At 49.3% G+C, this 16,906-nt stretch overlaps 2 protein-coding genes across 2 annotated transcripts; both read left to right on the forward strand.

Annotated features, from left to right (window-relative positions):
• Nucleotides 1-987: 987 nt before the first annotated feature.
• On the forward strand, nucleotides 988-11,313 carry LOC121878004 (basic salivary proline-rich protein 1-like). Its single transcript, XM_042383962.1, has 6 exons — nucleotides 988-1,024; nucleotides 8,157-8,295; nucleotides 9,683-9,835; nucleotides 9,951-10,158; nucleotides 10,477-10,767; nucleotides 11,176-11,313. Exons 1-6 carry the CDS (start codon nucleotides 988-990, stop codon nucleotides 11,311-11,313), a joined length of 966 nt encoding a protein of 321 aa, XP_042239896.1.
• Nucleotides 11,314-11,408: 95 nt separating this feature from the next.
• Nucleotides 11,409-16,653, forward strand: LOC121878003 (basic salivary proline-rich protein 1-like; the record flags this gene model as incomplete). The annotated part of the gene is made up of 8 exons (XM_042383961.1): nucleotides 11,409-11,484; nucleotides 12,701-12,839; nucleotides 12,958-13,010; nucleotides 13,465-13,603; nucleotides 14,243-14,421; nucleotides 14,989-15,127; nucleotides 15,769-15,947; nucleotides 16,515-16,653. Coding segments are annotated over exons 1-8 (1,043 nt in total), but the record flags the coding sequence as incomplete, so codon positions are not given.
• Nucleotides 16,654-16,906: the final 253 nt, after the last annotated feature.

Below are 16,906 nucleotides of genomic sequence, written 5' to 3' on the forward strand. Positions count from 1 at the left end.
TGTGTGTGTGTGTGTGTGTGTGTGTGTGTTAGTATCTGTCGGGGATGGCAGTGTGTGCTTATGTGTTGAGGGTGTTAGTGTGTGTGTCGGGTGTGGTATTATGTGTGTGTGTGTGTGTGTCGGGTGTGGTATTTTGTGTGTGTGTGTGTGTGTGTGTCCGGGTGCAATATCAATATCTGCACAGCAATCACTTTCAGAGAGTAAAAACTTCATATTGAAATACAGCAACAACGAACACAAAATTTTAAATACATGCGTTGTTGTGATGATGGTTGTTTATGGTATACACTGATAAACGCCAGGTGGTCTGACATCCCTCTGAGGCACCGAGTCCACAGTCTCACCTCAGTACTCTCAGGGGTTGTGTTGACAAGTGATAACGCCCGAAAGCCAACTTATCTTATAAAATTTACGTCCTGATCTCTGTAAACATACCATATCGGAATTGAAGGTTAGTGCAGGTGTACTACTGTTCCACATTGTGATTTTACTAAGATGTTAATTCTGGCAGAAACTTGCTGATGTTAAACAAAATAGTGATGTTTGAAGATAAGTTAACTCGCCTACAAAGAATTATATTGCACATCTATTATAAAAATGCTGTTGTGGCGGGACTGATATATGAAGGTCAAAAAGGTCAACACGTATGAACGAGACGACGATCACGACCATATGTATTGTGTATAATTACACTTCGTTGTATGTAAACATGTTACTACAAGAAGAAAAATTTGTAAGAACAAATAAATAATAATCTTCACAGCTCACCTTCTAAGATTTGACTTTAGTATTTGCCAGAACTGTTGCGGATCACGTAGGTGAACCTTCAAGTAGACGATATGAATATTGCTCTTTAAAAAGTTCTTTTTGCCAATAATGAAAGTGGACACAAACTCCGGGCATAACTTCAAGAGCGGGACGAGGAGAGCCGCAGTAAACGCCACCACCAGAGCAGTAAATATTCTCCATGGCAACAAGGTATAAACCATGATCTTCGAGGCGGCCATGGTGTTGGTTGACTCAAGTAGCTAGTGCGGCAACTACGAGTCGGAAGCTGGTGACACTATAAACTAATTAAAGGTAACCCACCAAGAATCTAGTGGTGAAGCAGAGACCAGGAGTGCTAATATAGGGCCACACTCCCCAGCAGAGGCTCTACACTAGTCGTATCACGTAATTGCCTTGGTGGTTGCCTCGGCACTGTTTGGTCTTTGCACACAGGGTGGCCAGCGGCTGCCAGACGCCCAGGTTACGAACATCATAAGTGCTAAAAAGTTCATAAACTTCTGCGGTGGTGATTCACTAAAGAATTACGATGTCCACACCTCAGTTTAAAATGACTGACTTTTCTTCATAGCTTACGGTGACTTTTGAGATCTCGTAAGCTTTTGCAAGGCAGGAATAAGGCAGTTTTCTCTATTATACAACCCGAAATAAGGCAAGCAGAGTATTAGGTTTTATATCTAGAAGTGTAAGTAACAAGAGTGCAGAGGTCTTATTGCAACTATATCTTGCGCTAGTCAGGCCGCACCTCGATTATGCGGTTCAGTTCTGGTGCCCTTATTATAGAATGGATATCTACAGTAATTCACTGGAGTCGGTGCAGCGAAGAATGACGAAAATTATTCCGGGACTTAGAAACCTTCCATAACAGGATAGGTTAAAGAAACTAAACTTTCATTCCCTAGACAGACGAAGAGTGCGGGGAGATATGATAGAAGTATTTAAGTGGGTGAAAGGAATCAATAAAGGGGATATAGATAAAGTTCTTATAATATCCGAGCAGGATAGGAATCGTAGCAACGGATTTAAGTTGGATAAGTTAAGGTTTAGGAGGGAGATAGGAAGGACCTGGTTCACAAATAGGGTGGTGGACGAGTGGAACAAGCTTAGCAACTTTGTAGTAAGTGCTGGAACGCTGGGAAGTTTTAAAAGGAGGCTAGATAGATTCATGGATGATTGAGAGTGGTAGTAACTCTCGACAGGAGCTGCCATGCACAGGCCAACCGGCCTATTGCAGACTCTTATTTTCTTATGTTCTTATGTAAAACATTTCACACAGGCATCATCTTGTCTAGAGTGTATGGATCGACGAATGTGATTGGATAGTTTCCCTTCATCTCCGCCCACTTTCTAAATAAGGAAAGACCATAACTAGTTTTGCCTTTGGAAGAATATCTTTTATCTACTCTGAAGAAGTTTTGCCTTGGTTCGCCCAAGTGTGGATGCGCAGTAGATAGCATAGCTAGTAGTACGTAGTAGAGATGTGCAGTAGATAGCACAATTAGTTAACTTCGTATCTCAGCAGTGTTAGTGAAGCTGGGCCCACTTTTGGAGGTGAGATTACTCCCTCGTCCATATCGTCGAGGTTTTATTAGTTTCCTTTCTTTAAACCTGATCGTGTGGTGGTCGGGACCTTTACGAGAGTCAGGTTTGAGTGACCTCTGACCACTATTGTTTATTTAAAACTTTCTATGAACCTACAGTATTCACTTATACAGTATATTGTTTTTTCTGGTGGTTGTAGGCAGTGTGCCACCTTTAGCTGGTAAACACTGTCTCAATCGAAGTATGAGAAGACAAACTCATGATAGGAGCCTGTAATATTATATGACGGTGCAAAGTTTGCAGGGAAATGAAAGGATTACATGAGACATTCTAGCATTAAATGAAGTAAAATGAAAAAGTTCAGATAGCATTGTTGGAGAAGAATCTCTTTATATAGTCAGGAGTTGAAATGACTGAGAATTGCACAAAGCAGAGGTTGACAATTATGTTAAGGAATATTGGTCATTGTCAGATAGGATTATGTTAATTAGGTTTCAAGTTATATTTATTGACATGGCAATAATTCTGGTCTATGCATCAATAAATTATAGTATCACTGACGTATTGGGATTATCTTTTGAAGATTTAAATAAGGCATTAGAAGTTGTGAAGTTCAATGAACTTATTGGAAATTATTGTAGAAGATGATTCTATTGTATGATTAAATCTTAACGTAGCAAAGCAACAATCCACATTAGCTCCGGACCTCCCAGATTCTATTGCAAAGGCAGGGAAGGGGAGAAAAGCACAGGAAGTACGACCACACAGATTGTGTAATAGAAGTGAAAGGGAAGAAAGGTTAGTTAAAATTTACAAAGAAAACAAGATAGTTACTGCAGCTTCACCCGAGGGATCTTTGTATATGGACATCACCCAGCAAACTATATAGTAATTATTTTTCTAGGCTAATAGACGCTGCCAATACGACACAGGGAAATTATCTGATTCTGCACTTCATTATTACACAATAATAACCATGGATGTTTACCCCCTTGGACGCAATGAATTTTTATAACTTTGCTGGGAAAACTGAAACGTATCATGAGTGAGCAGTTTGTCTTGGCTGGTCTCCCTCCACCACTCACCCTCGTCCCCCATGTTGACGATAACCTTCACTGATGGATTAGAGGTATTGAGGTAGCGTGCCACCACACTATGACTATTAGTTTTAGACACACCACAACTATTCTTCCTTGAGTATCATATGGACACATATTCGTGGACAAATACAATGCAGTGTCATATGTAAAATATACATTCATTTATCTGTTCATCTATTCGTCTGTATTTAGTGATTTGTGAATCCCGCAGCCTTTCTCGCCACCCTCCCCCAGTCCTCCTCGACATCACCCCCCTCCCAGTCTTCCTTGTCACCCTCCTCCCAGTCTTCCTCAGCACCCTCCTCCCAGTCCTCCTGGTCACCCTCCTCCCAGTCCTCCTCGTCACCCTCCTCCCAGTCCTCCTCGTCACCCTCCTCCCAGTCCTCCTCGTCACCCTCCTCCCAGTCCCTCCTCGTCACTGCCCCCCAGTCTTCCTCGTCACCGACCTCCTCCCAGTCCTCCCTCAGGTTCAGTACCTTCTCCCCCCCCTGCGTCATCTCGCCAGACCACAACAAAATCTGAGACTCTTCATGGTCACGATGATTCACCCTTATTAGGCTAATATTTATATAAAATTAGAAAATCCTGTACATCAGATATAATTTAGTGTCTTAACATGCACTCACTCATCAACCATCGATTCAAATTTTCAAATGATTTTTTTAAACAAGACGGCCATGAATGAATGTGTTTACAGAAGTGTCTCATATTGCATTGACGTAACTTAATCATCCTCTGCAATACATCACAATAATTTTCCGTGCTCGCATATCAGTCGCTACTGTGCTTACAGTACATTACTTCATAAGCAGCATATATAAATATATAAAAGTTAGCGTGAGTTTAGATAAGGGATACGTATGTTCATGTGTGTGCCTATTGGGATTCACTTACATGAACAAAAATAATTTGGTCCTCTCCCAAAAATAGCGGTAGTCTGCAGCACCATCCTTAACGAAGTCTATATATGGGCTTCCCTTCTTCACGTCTGTCTTCTTGAGAAAGTGCTCATGCATTACCTCCCGTATCATAGGGGTGATGGAGAGCGTGGTCATGACGCAATTATACAACACCAGCCACACCATACGAAACGGCAGGGTGACGTATCGTATTACCTTAGACACGACCATGACGCACAGTTTAGATGTTAATTCACTGTATATTTATCGAGAACATTTTAGTTGTAGATATTAAGATTACACCTCTTCTCATAAACCTACAACAACACACACTAACCCAGCTCCAGTGTGGCGAAGCAAATAGTGCACGCACTCAAAACATGATAGCCTCACATACCGCCTCGTAGATGATTTTGGTTATTTCGTGAGATTTTATTTCCCCTCGTGTAATTGATATATAGCATACTTGATATACAATCATTTGAGTAAAAAGTTTGTAAAGTATATTAAGATTTAGCAAGTGGATTAAACATCTATCTTGATCAAAGAATTATTTATTGACGCACTGTTAACCAATTTGTCGAGCTCAAGGTCAGGAGGCGGGCGACGTGGTGCGCTTGGACTGTTAGACATTGTTTTTAACAGTGGTGCAATATTTTCATGAAGAAGGAAAATTTCAAAGCTAATTTCGTACCAGGAAATACCGTGACGCAAACAAAGAAAATTCCTGAGGCGATGAAAATGGCTGCTGAGATTCAATGTCACGAAGTGTAAGAGGATGCACCTGGGGCGTACCAACGGTAAGGAGGCGTATCATATGTCCCAACGGGATGAAGAAAATGTACTAGTTGAGACTGTGTGTGAGAAGGACCTAGGTGTGTATGTTGACAATGAGCTGAAGTTCTCGGGCCATTGTGAGAAGAAGGTAAATCAGGCAAATAAATTATTGGCCTTTTATAAGAAGTCGTTCAGATATCTAGACGGTCCGTCCTCGTGACGATCTTCAGGAGTGAAGTGCTTCCCCATCTGGAGTACTGTCACCCCATCTGGTCCCTCGAGATATGCTAGGGACTGTCAGTTGGTTGAAAATGTTCAAAGGAGGCCACTAAACTGGTGCCTGCACTTCAAGCACACCTCAGCTACTCCTGAGAGATTGGAGCGCCTGAACTTGCTCTAGCTTATACTACAGACGGGCAAGGGGGGACCTAGTTGAGGTTTATAAGCATCTCAGGGGCACTACTCAGTTGGAGGTCCTTACTTGAGCTGGTGACGCTCGCCACCCCAGCCAAGGGGTCATGCAGCTCAAGATTGAAGAAGCCGCAAGTCCAGAAAACCGTGAGGGCAAACTTTTTCGGAGTGAGGGTTGTAAACTCTTGGAACAATCTACCAGAGAGTGTTGTGACGGCACCAAGTGTGAGCTCTTTCAAGAGAAGACTTGACCAACACTGGAGCGGGTTCAGGTACATTCAGGAGCCGGTGCATGCTCAGTATTTGCCAACAGTGCGTGACAGAGACGTGACCGATCGCCCGGGCGGCTAGCGAGCCGATCTTTTGGTGAAGAATATAAATGAAAAGAGGCGTGACCGATCGCCCAAGCGGCTAACAAGCCGATCAGTGGCATATACAGGAATTTTCATCGTCGAATATATGAAATTAAAACTTTTAAAATTATCTTTATTTATAATATATAAGTTACAGATCATAATTCTAATTTAATTAGCTGGATGCGAGTTATTACCAAACTGCTCCTGGGCACAAAATGGTATTGAATCGCGTTATTACTAGATGACAATATAAGTACCTATTTATAATTAGTCCAGTAGGAGCGACTCTACAACGAGAGGGACACATGAGTAAATCAGTTCAGACTCGAAACAGTTACTAAACTGTAGATTTTTTTCACAGTACAGGTTAAGTTGTACGCATGATTAGGTTTGGTGAGTTCATGTTCGTTCATATTGTCTGCTATTTAGAATGTTTTAGTTTATGTTGTTGTAACTTCAAAGAAAATGGAGTTTGTAATGGGTCACACTCTGATAACTTGAGATTTTATTATTACAGGATCTTTTTTCTCAAGTTGATGTTTTTTTTTTTAACACCAGAGTTGTAAAAAGTACCGGGCTTTGTTACTTAAAAGTATTGTTACAATGACAAAATGCAACTCAAGTAAAAGTAAAGGTAACAAAAAAATTATTAATTGTCTCAAATATTAAAATAAATCCACAGTAAATTATAAAACATAGTTAACTAAAGAGAAAAATAAGCAGCATAGCATACGAACATGTTTATTTGCAAATATTTCTATTGAGATTAATCAATAACTGATTCTCGAAATTATGGCTGTCCAATCAGGAGCTTTTAGGCCCATGTAGGGGGGTAGAAGTTTACCTATCCCACTACTGTTAAACATTTGTAAAGGGGGAGAAGAGAGGTTAATATTTACACTGTAGTGGACGTCTCCCCTACAACTGCTTACAACTGCGTAGCCACAGCCACCACCTGTTACCTCATTCCGACGTGCCGTCGCCTAGCAACCAAGCGAGAGCTGTCCCCAGATGGTACGGTTGCTTAGCAACGAAACTACTCACCGGCAACTTTCTGGGTTTTCCCAACATGATTCATAGAGGACTGGCGGCTGCTGCTGGGTATATAAGCTCTGTCTCTCCATTGAGATTCATTCTGACCATACTTCTTGAACAAGCAACACCTCCTCCTCCGCCGCTGCCTGGCTGCCTTAGCTTCTCCTCGCCTGCCTGGCGGTCCTCGCTCCCGCCAGCGAGCATGGCGACCCACCAGCTGTCCTTCTCTGAGCTTCCTCACCAACCAACTCTCATTCTGCCCATCTTCCTGAACAAGCAACACCTCCTCCAGCACCTCCAGCACCAGACTGTCTATCATGTAACTTATATTATACAAGAAAACCACATTAGAGTTTCCTTCCATCCTGAGTGCTAGACAACATTAATATCTCGATACCCCTACAATGGTGACTCCCGGAGATAAGCACTCACACAGGATGGAGGACGGACGGATCTCTCTGCCGACTTTCAACCACAACGTCGAGGACTGGCTTGACCATGTGGAAGCAGCCCTCGCCGGCTCACGAGCGACCGACTGGCAAAAGTATTGCGCCCTGCTCTGTGCCTTGCCCACGGAAGTGGCCACGCGGGTCTCACAAACCCGGAGCCCTCTCAGGGACAACGGCGCTCTGAGGGGCCCTGCCAGGGGATGTGGAGTCCCAGGAGCCCTGGGAGGGTCGTTGGTGCCCCCAGGGGCCTTCCCAGGGGCGGTGGGGCTTTCAGGTGCCCTCCCAGATGCTGAAGCGCTACTAGTGGCCTTCCCAATGGAGGCAGCGCCCTCAGGGGACCTCTTTAGGTGTTGCTGGGACCCCAGGGCTTGCCAGGGTCTTCTGTCTTGTTACGTGCGTTTGTATATATATGTTATGTTTCTTATAATTGGGTTTTGTTTTGTTTGGGGTTATATTATATTAGTCATTTTCATTGTTCCCTTCACTTACTAGAATATTCTTTTGTTCTCTTCCAGATGCCATACTACCCTTGGTCAGTTATATGAACAATAAAACCTAAAAAAAGGTCGACTCTAGTCTTCTTTCACCACAGGGGACTAAAATATAAATACATCAAATAACAGCCAATAGGAGAACAGAGCAGTCAGTCAGCACAACACCCCAATTTATGTTTTCCTGTTGGATATTTATTCTCCTTTACATTGTTCATAATTCGATGATACTGGAAATGCCATGGGCGGTTTATTTATTTAACGTCATATCTCCCATTGTTCTAAGTATTGCAAAAACAACTGACCCCAGATGCCCTCCGGGGGCAACGTTCCCATGGGCCCTCCCATTTGCCCTACCAGGTGCGGCGCCCTAAGGGGCCCTCGCAGGAACGTCGGCGCACCCAGTGGCCGTCCCAGGGGCGGCGACGCCCCCAAGGACCCTCCCTAGGGTAGGTGCGGCTACCCGGAGCCCTCTCAGGAGCAGTAACGCCCCCAGGGGCCCTACCAGGGGTTGTAGCAGCCCCAGGGTGTCTTCCAGGGGTTATGGCGCCCCCAGGGCCATCTCAGAAGCGGCGGCGTTCCTCGGGGCCCTCCCAAAGGTGGCGGAGGGTCTCTAACAGGTATTTTGCCCCCGCCCCCCCCCCCAGGGCCTCTTCCAGGGGCTGTGGCGCACCCAGGGCCCTCCCAAGGTTGTCGGCGCCCTTAGGGGCCCTCCCATGGATAGCGGTACTCTCAGGGGCTCTCCCAGGGGCGGGGGCGACACCACGGGGCCTACTAGAGACGTCCCCTCGCAGGATCCCTATAGTTTGCTTGGTTGTGGTGTCGTACATATTGCATACGTCCACCAATCCCTTACTTAACTGTGATTGGTGGACTAAAATGTAACTAAACCAAATAACAGCCAATAGGAGAACAGAGCAGTCAGTCAGCACAACACCCCAATTTATGTTTTCCTGTTGGATATTTATTCTCCTTTACATTGTTTATTATGCGATGATACTGGAAATTCGATGGGCGGTGTATTTATATAACGTCATATCTCCCATTTTTCTAAATTGTGCAAAAACAACTGAACCCAGGGGCCGTACAGGGCAGCGCTCCGTGGGGGCCTCCCATTTGCCCTGACAGGTGCGGCGCTTCCAGGGGCATTCCCAGGGGCAACGGCGCACCCAGTGCCAGTAGCGCCCCCGGAGCCCTCTCAGGGACAACGGCGCTCTGAGGGGCCCTGCCAGGGGATGTGGAGTCCCAGGAGCCCTGGGAGGGTCGTTGGTGCCCCCAGGGGCCTTCCCAGGGGCGGTGGGGCTTTCAGGTGCCCTCCCAGATGCTGAAGCGCTACTAGTGGCTCTTCCTAATGGAGGCAGCAGCCCTCAGGGCCCCTTAGGTGTTTGCTGGGACCCTAGGGCTTGCCAGGTCTTCTGTCTTGTTACACATGTGCGTTTGCATATATATGTTATGTTTCTTATCATTGGGTTTTGTTTTGTTTTAGATATATTATATTAGCTTTTCATTGTTCCCTTCACTTCATTAGAATATTCTTTTTGTTCTCTGGATGCCATACTACCCTTTGGTCAGTTATATGAACAATAAAACCTAAAAAAAGGTCGACTCTAGTCTTCTTTCACCACAGGGGACTAAAATATAAATACATCAAATAACAGCCAATAGGAGAACAGAGCAGTCAGTCAGCACAACACCCCAATTTATGTTTTCCTGTTGGATATTTATTCTCCTTTACATTGTTCATAATTCGATGATACTGGAAATGCCATGGGCGGTTTATTTATTTAACGTCATATCTCCCATTGGTCTAGGTATTGCAAAATTAACTGCCCCCAGATGTCAGACTTCTCCGGGGCAACGCCCCATGGGCCCCCTCCCATTTGCCTTGAATACCAGGTGCGGCGCCCTTAGGGGCTCCTCGGCAGGAACGTCGGCGCACCCAGTGGTCAAGTCCCAGGGCGGTGACGCCCCTCATGACCCTCCTCCTAGGTAGGTGGCTACCCGAGCCCTCTCAGGAGCAGGCACGGCTCCCCAGGGCCCTGCACCAGGGCCAGGTAGCAGCCCCAGGGTACCCCAGGGGTTAAGGAGGCCCCAGGGCCACCAGCGGCGGCGTTCCGCCTCCCAAAGGTGGCGGAGGGTCTCTAACAGGCATTTTGCCCCCGCCCCCCCGGGCCCTTCCAGGGGCTGGCGCTTCCCAGGCCCTCCCACAGCTGTCGGCGGCCCCAGGCCCCATGGATAGCGGTACCCCAGGCCCCAGGGCGGGGGCACACCACGGGCCTAATAGAGACGTCCTCGCAGGGATCCCTATAGTTGTTGGTTGTGGTGTCGTACATATTGCATACGCCCACCAATCCCTTACTTAACTGTGATTGTGGACTAAAATGTAACTACACCAAATAACAGCCAATAGGAGAACAGAGCAGTCAGTCAGCACAACACCCCAATTTATGTTTTCCTGTTGGATATTTATTCTCCTTTACATTGTTTATTATGCTATGATACTGGAAATTCGATGGGCGGTGTATTTATATAACGTCATATCTCCCATTTTTCTAAATTGTGCAAAAACAACTGAACCCAGGGGCCGTACAGGGCAGCGCTCCCTGGGGGCCTCCCATTTGCCCTGACAGGTGCGGCGCTTCCAGGGGCATTCCCAGGGGCAACGGCGCACTCAGTGCCCCCGGAGCCCTCTCAGGGACAACGGCGCTCTGAGGGGCCCTGCCAGGGGATGTGGAGTCCCAGGAGCCCTGGGAGGGTCGTTGGTGCCCCCAGGGGCCTTCCCAGGGGCGGTGGGGCTTTCAGGTGCCCTCCCAGATGCTGAAGCGCTACTAGTGGCCTTCCCAATGGAGGCAGCACCCTCAGGGGACCACTTTAGGTGTTGCTGGGACCCCAGGGCTTGCCAGGGTCTTCTGTCTTGTTACGTGCGTTTGTATATATATGTTATGTTTCTTATCATTGGGTTTTGTTTTGTTTGGGGTTATATTATATTAGTCATTTTCATTGTTCCCTTCACTTACTAGAATATTCTTTTGTTCTCTTCCAGATGCCATACTACCCTTGGTCAGTTATATGAACAATAAAACCTAAAAAAAGGTCGACTCTAGTCTTCTTTCACCACAGGGGACTAAAATATAAATACATCAAATAACAGCCAATAGGAGAACAGAGCAGTCAGTCAGCACAACACCCCAATTTATGTTTTCCTGTTGGATATTTATTCTCCTTTACATTGTTCATAATTCGATGATACTGGAAATGCCATGGGCGGTTTATTTATTTAACGTCATATCTCCCATTGGTCTAAGTATTGCAAAAACAACTGCCCCCAGATGCCCTCCGGGGGCAACGCTCCCATGGGCCCTCCCATTTGCCCTACCAGGTGCGGCGCCCTAAGGGGCCCTCGCAGGAACGTCGGCGCACCCAGTGGCCGTCCCAGGGGCGGCGACGCCCCCAAGGACCCTCCCTAGGGTAGGTGCGGCTACCCGGAGCCCTCTCAGGAGCAGTAACGCCCCCAGGGGCCCTACCAGGGGTTGTAGCAGCCCCAGGGTGTCTTCCAGGGGTTATGGCCCCCCAGGGCCATCTCAGAAGCGGCGGCGTTCCTCGGGGCCCTCCCAAAGGTGGCGGAGGGTCTCTAACAGGTATTTTGCCCCCGCCCCCCCCCCCAGGGCCTCTTCCAGGGGCTGTGGCGCCCCCAGGGCCCTCCCAAGGTTGTCGGCGCCCCCAGGGGCCCTCCCATGGATAGCGGTACTCCCAGGGGCCCTCCCAGGGGCGGGGGTGACACCACGGGGCCTACTAGAGACGTCCCCTCGCAGGATCCCTATAGTTTGCTTGGTTGTGGTGTCGTACATATTGCATACGTCCACCAATCCCTTACTTAACTGTGATTGGTGGACTAAAATGTAACTACACCAAATAACAGCTAATAGGAGAACAGAGCAGTCAGTCAGCACAACACCCCAATTTATGTTTTCCTGTTGGATATTTATTCTCCTTTACATTGTTTATTATGCGATGATACTGGAAATTCGATGGGCGGTGTATTTATATAACGTCATATCTCCCATTTTTCTAAATTGTGCAAAAACAACTGAACCCAGGGGCCGTACAGGGCAGCGCTCCCTGGGGGCCTCCCATTTGCCCTGACAGGTGCGGCGCTTCCAGGGGCATTCCCAGGGGCAACGGCGCACCCAGTGCCAGTAGCGCCCCCGGAGCCCTCTCAGGGACAACGGCGCTCTGAGGGGCCCTGCCAGGGGATGTGGAGTCCCAGGAGCCCTGGGAGGGTCGTTGGTGCCCCCAGGGGCCTTCCCAGGGGCGGTGGAGCTTTCAGGTGCCCTCCCAGATGCTGAAGCGCTACTAGTGGCCTTCCCAATGGAGGCAGCGCCCTCAGGGGACCTCTTTAGGTGTTGCTGGGACCCCAGGGCTTGCCAGGGTCTTCTGTCTTGTTACGTGCGTTTGTATATATATGTTATGTTTCTTATCATTGGGTTTTGTTTTGTTTGGGGTTATATTATATTAGTCATTTTCATTGTTCCCTCCACTTACTAGAATATTCTTTTGTTCTCTTCCAGATGCCATACTTCCCTTGGTCAGTTATATGAACAATAAAACCTAAAAAAAGGTCGACTCTAGTCTTCTTTCACCACAGGGGACTAAAATATAAATACATCAAATAACAGCCAATAGGAGAACAGAGCAGTCAGTCAGCACAACACCCCAATTTATGTTTTCCTGTTGGATATTTATTCTCCTTTACATTGTTCATAATTCGATGATACTGGAAATGCCATGGGCGGTTTATTTATTTAACGTCATATCTCCCATTGTTCTAAGTATTGCAAAAACAACTGCCCCCAGATGCCCTCCGGGGGCAACGTTCCCATGGGCCCTCCCATTTGCCCTACCAGGTGCGGCGCCCTAAGGGGCCCTCGCAGGAACGTCGGCGCACCCAGTGGCCGTCCCAGGGGCGGCGACGCCCCCAAGGACCCTCCCTAGGGTAGGTGCGGCTACCCGGAGCCCTCTCAGGAGCAGTAACGCCCCCAGGGGCCCTACCAGGGGTTGTAGCAGCCCCAGGGTGTCTTCCAGGGGTTATGGCGCCCCCAGGGCCATCTCAGAAGCGGCGGCGTTCCTCGGGGCCCTCCCAAAGGTGGCGGAGGGTCTCTAACAGGTATTTTGCCCCCGCCCCCCCCCCCAGGGCCTCTTCCAGGGGCTGTGGCGCCCCCAGGGCCCTCCCAAGGTTGTCGGCGCCCCCAGGGGCCCTCCCATGGATAGCGGTACTCCCAGGGGCCAGGGGCGGGGGCGACACCACGGGGCCTACTAGAGACGTCCCCTCGCAGGATCCCTATAGTTTGCTTGGTTGTGGTGTCGTACATATTGCATACGTCCACCAATCCCTTACTTAACTGTGATTGGTGGACTAAAATGTAACTACACCAAATAACAGCCAATAGGAGAACAGAGCAGTCAGTCAGCACAACACCCCAATTTATGTTTTCCTGTTGGATATTTATTCTCCTTTACATTGTTCATAATTCGATGATACTGGAAATGCCATGGGTGGTTTATTTATTTAACGTCATATCTCCCATTGTTCTAAGTATTGCAAAAACAACTGCCCCCAGATGCCCTCCGGGGGCAACGCTCCCATGGGCCCTCCCATTTGCCCTACCAGGTGCGGCGCCCTAAGGGGCCCTCGCAGGAACGTCGGCGCACCCAGTGGCCGTCCCAGGGGCGGCGACGCCCCCAAGGACCCTCCCTAGGGTAGGTGCGGCTACCCGGAGCCCTCTCAGGAGCAGTAACGCCCCCAGGGGCCCTACCAGGGGTTGTAGCAGCCCCAGGGTGTCTTCCAGGGGTTATGGCGCCCCCAGGGCCATCTCAGAAGCGGCGGCGTTCCTCGGGGCCCTCCCAAAGGTGGCGGAGGGTCTCTAACAGGTATTTTGCCCCCGCCCCCCCCCAGGGCCTCTTCCAGGGGCTGTGGCGCCCCCAGGGCCCTCCCAAGGTTGTCGGCGCCCCCAGGGGCCCTCCCATGGATAGCGGTACTCCCAGGGGCCCTCCCAGGGGCGGGGGCGACACCACGGGGCCTACTAGAGACGTCCCCTCGCAGGATCCCTATAGTTTGCTTGGTTGTGGTGTCGTACATATTGCATACGTCCACCAATCCCTTACTTAACTGTGATTGGTGGACTAAAATGTAACTACACCAAATAACAGCCAATAGGAGAACAGAGCAGTCAGTCAGCACAACACCCCAATTTATGTTTTCCTGTTGGATATTTATTCTCCTTTACATTGTTTATTATGCGATGATACTGGAAATTCGATGGGCGGTGTATTTATATAACGTCATATCTCCCATTTTTCTAAATTGTGCAAAAACAACTGAACCCAGGGGCCGTACAGGGCAGCGCTCCCTGGGGGCCTCCCATTTGCCCTGACAGGTGCGGCGCTTCCAGGGGCATTCCCAGGGGCAACGGCGCACCCAGTGCCAGTAGCGCCCCCGGAGCCCTCTCAGGGACAACGGCGCTCTGAGGGGCCCTGCCAGGGGATGTGGAGTCCCAGGAGCCCTGGGAGGGTCGTTGGTGCCCCCAGGGGCCTTCCCAGGGGCGGTGGGGCTTTCAGGTGCCCTCCCAGATGCTGAAGCGCTACTAGTGGCCTTCCCAATGGAGGCAGCGCCCTCAGGGGACCTCTTTAGGTGTTGCTGGGACCCCAGGGCTTGCCAGGGTCTTCTGTCTTGTTACGTGCGTTTGTATATATATGTTATGTTTCTTATCATTGGGTTTTGTTTTGTTTGGGGTTATATTATATTAGTCATTTTCATTGTTCCCTTCACTTACTAGAATATTCTTTTGTTCTCTTCCAGATGCCATACTACCCTTGGTCAGTTATATGAACAATAAAACCTAAAAAAAGGTCGACTCTAGTCTTCTTTCACCACAGGGGACTAAAATATAAATACATCAAATAACAGCCAATAGGAGAACAGAGCAGTCAGTCAGCACAACACCCCAATTTATGTTTTCCTGTTGGATATTTATTCTCCTTTACATTGTTCATAATTCGATGATACTGGAAATGCCATGGGCGGTTTATTTATTTAACGTCATATCTCCCATTGTTCTAAGTATTGCAAAAACAACTGCCCCCAGATGCCCTCCGGGGGCAACGTTCCCATGGGCCCTCCCATTTGCCCTACCAGGTGCGGCGCCCTAAGGGGCCCTCGCAGGAACGTCGGCGCACCCAGTGGCCGTCCCAGGGGCGGCGACGCCCCCAAGGACCCTCCCTAGGGTAGGTGCGGCTACCCGGAGCCCTCTCAGGAGCAGTAACGCCCCCAGGGGCCCTACCAGGGGTTGTAGCAGCCCCAGGGTGTCTTCCAGGGGTTATGGCGCCCCCAGGGCCATCTCAGAAGCGGCGGCGTTCCTCGGGGCCCTCCCAAAGGTGGCGGAGGGTCTCTAACAGGTATTTTGCCCCCGCCCCCCCCCCCAGGGCCTCTTCCAGGGGCTGTGGCGCCCCCAGGGCCCTCCCAAGGTTGTCGGCGCCCCCAGGGGCCCTCCCATGGATAGCGGTACTCCCAGGGGCCCTCCCAGGGGCGGGGGCGACACCACGGGGCCTACTAGAGACGTCCCCTCGCAGGATCCCTATAGTTTGCTTGGTTGTGGTGTCGTACATATTGCATACGTCCACCAATCCCTTACTTAACTGTGATTGGTGGACTAAAATGTAACTACACCAAATAACAGCCAATAGGAGAACAGAGCAGTCAGTCAGCACAACACCCCAATTTATGTTTTCCTGTTGGATATTTATTCTCCTTTACATTGTTTATTATGCGATGATACTGGAAATTCGATGGGCGGTGTATTTATATAACGTCATATCTCCCATTTTTCTAAATTGTGCAAAAACAACTGAACCCAGGGGCCGTACAGGGCAGCGCTCCCTGGGGGCCTCCCATTTGCCCTGACAGGTGCGGCGCTTCCAGGGGCATTCCCAGGGGCAACGGCGCACCCAGTGCCAGTAGCGCCCCCGGAGCCCTCTCAGGGACAACGGCGCTCTGAGGGGCCCTGCCAGGGGATGTGGAGTCCCAGGAGCCCTGGGAGGGTCGTTGGTGCCCCCAGGGGCCTTCCCAGGGGCGGTGGGGCTTTCAGGTGCCCTCCCAGATGCTGAAGCGCTACTAGTGGCCTTCCCAATGGAGGCAGCGCCCTCAGGGGACCTCTTTAGGTGTTGCTGGGACCCCAGGGCTTGCCAGGGTCTTCTGTCTTGTTACGTGCGTTTGTATATATATGTTATGTTTCTTATCATTGGGTTTTGTTTTGTTTGGGGTTATATTATATTAGTCATTTTCATTGTTCCCTTCACTTACTAGAATATTCTTTTGTTCTCTTCCAGATGCCATACTACCCTTGGTCAGTTATATGAACAATAAAACCTAAAAAAAGGTCGACTCTAGTCTTCTTTCACCACAGGGGACTAAAATATAAATACATCAAATAACAGCCAATAGGAGAACAGAGCAGTCAGTCAGCACAACACCCCAATTTATGTTTTCCTGTTGGATATTTATTCTCCTTTACATTGTTCATAATTCGATGATACTGGAAATGCCATGGGCGGTTTATTTATTTAACGTCATATCTCCCATTGTTCTAAGTATTGCAAAAACAACTGCCCCCAGATGCCCTCCGGGGGCAACGTTCCCATGGGCCCTCCCATTTGCCCTACCAGGTGCGGCGCCCTAAGGGGCCCTCGCAGGAACGTCGGCGCACCCAGTGGCCGTCCCAGGGGCGGCGACGCCCCCAAGGACCCTCCCTAGGGTAGGTGCGGCTACCCGGAGCCCTCTCAGGAGCAGTAACGCCCCCAGGGGCCCTACCAGGGGTTGTAGCAGCCCCAGGGTGTCTTCCAGGGGTTATGGCGCCCCCAGGGCCATCTCAGAAGCGGCGGCGTTCCTCGGGGCCCTCCCAAAGGTGGCGGAGGGTCTCTAACAGGTATTTTGCCCCCGCCCCCCCCCCCAGGGCCTCTTCCAGGGGCTGTGGCGCCCCCAGGGCCCTCCCAAGGTTGTCGGCGCCC

The sequence above is a fragment of the Homarus americanus genome, unplaced genomic scaffold (assembly GCF_018991925.1).
Source record: "Homarus americanus isolate GMGI-L3 unplaced genomic scaffold, GMGI_Hamer_2.0 scaffold36577, whole genome shotgun sequence".
NCBI lineage: Eukaryota > Metazoa > Arthropoda > Malacostraca > Decapoda > Nephropidae > Homarus > Homarus americanus.

Coding starts and splice junctions, on each gene's coding strand:
- LOC121878004 (XM_042383962.1), top strand. CDS start 988: ATGATCTTCGAGGCGGCCATGGTGTTGGTTGACTCAA. Junction 1,025..8,156: donor CATGGTGTTGGTTGACTCAA/GTAGCTAGTGCG, acceptor AACTGACCCCAG/ATGCCCTCCGGGGGCAACGT. Junction 10,159..10,476: donor TCGCAGGGATCCCTATAGTT/GTTGGTTGTGGT, acceptor TTGCCCTGACAG/GTGCGGCGCTTCCAGGGGCA.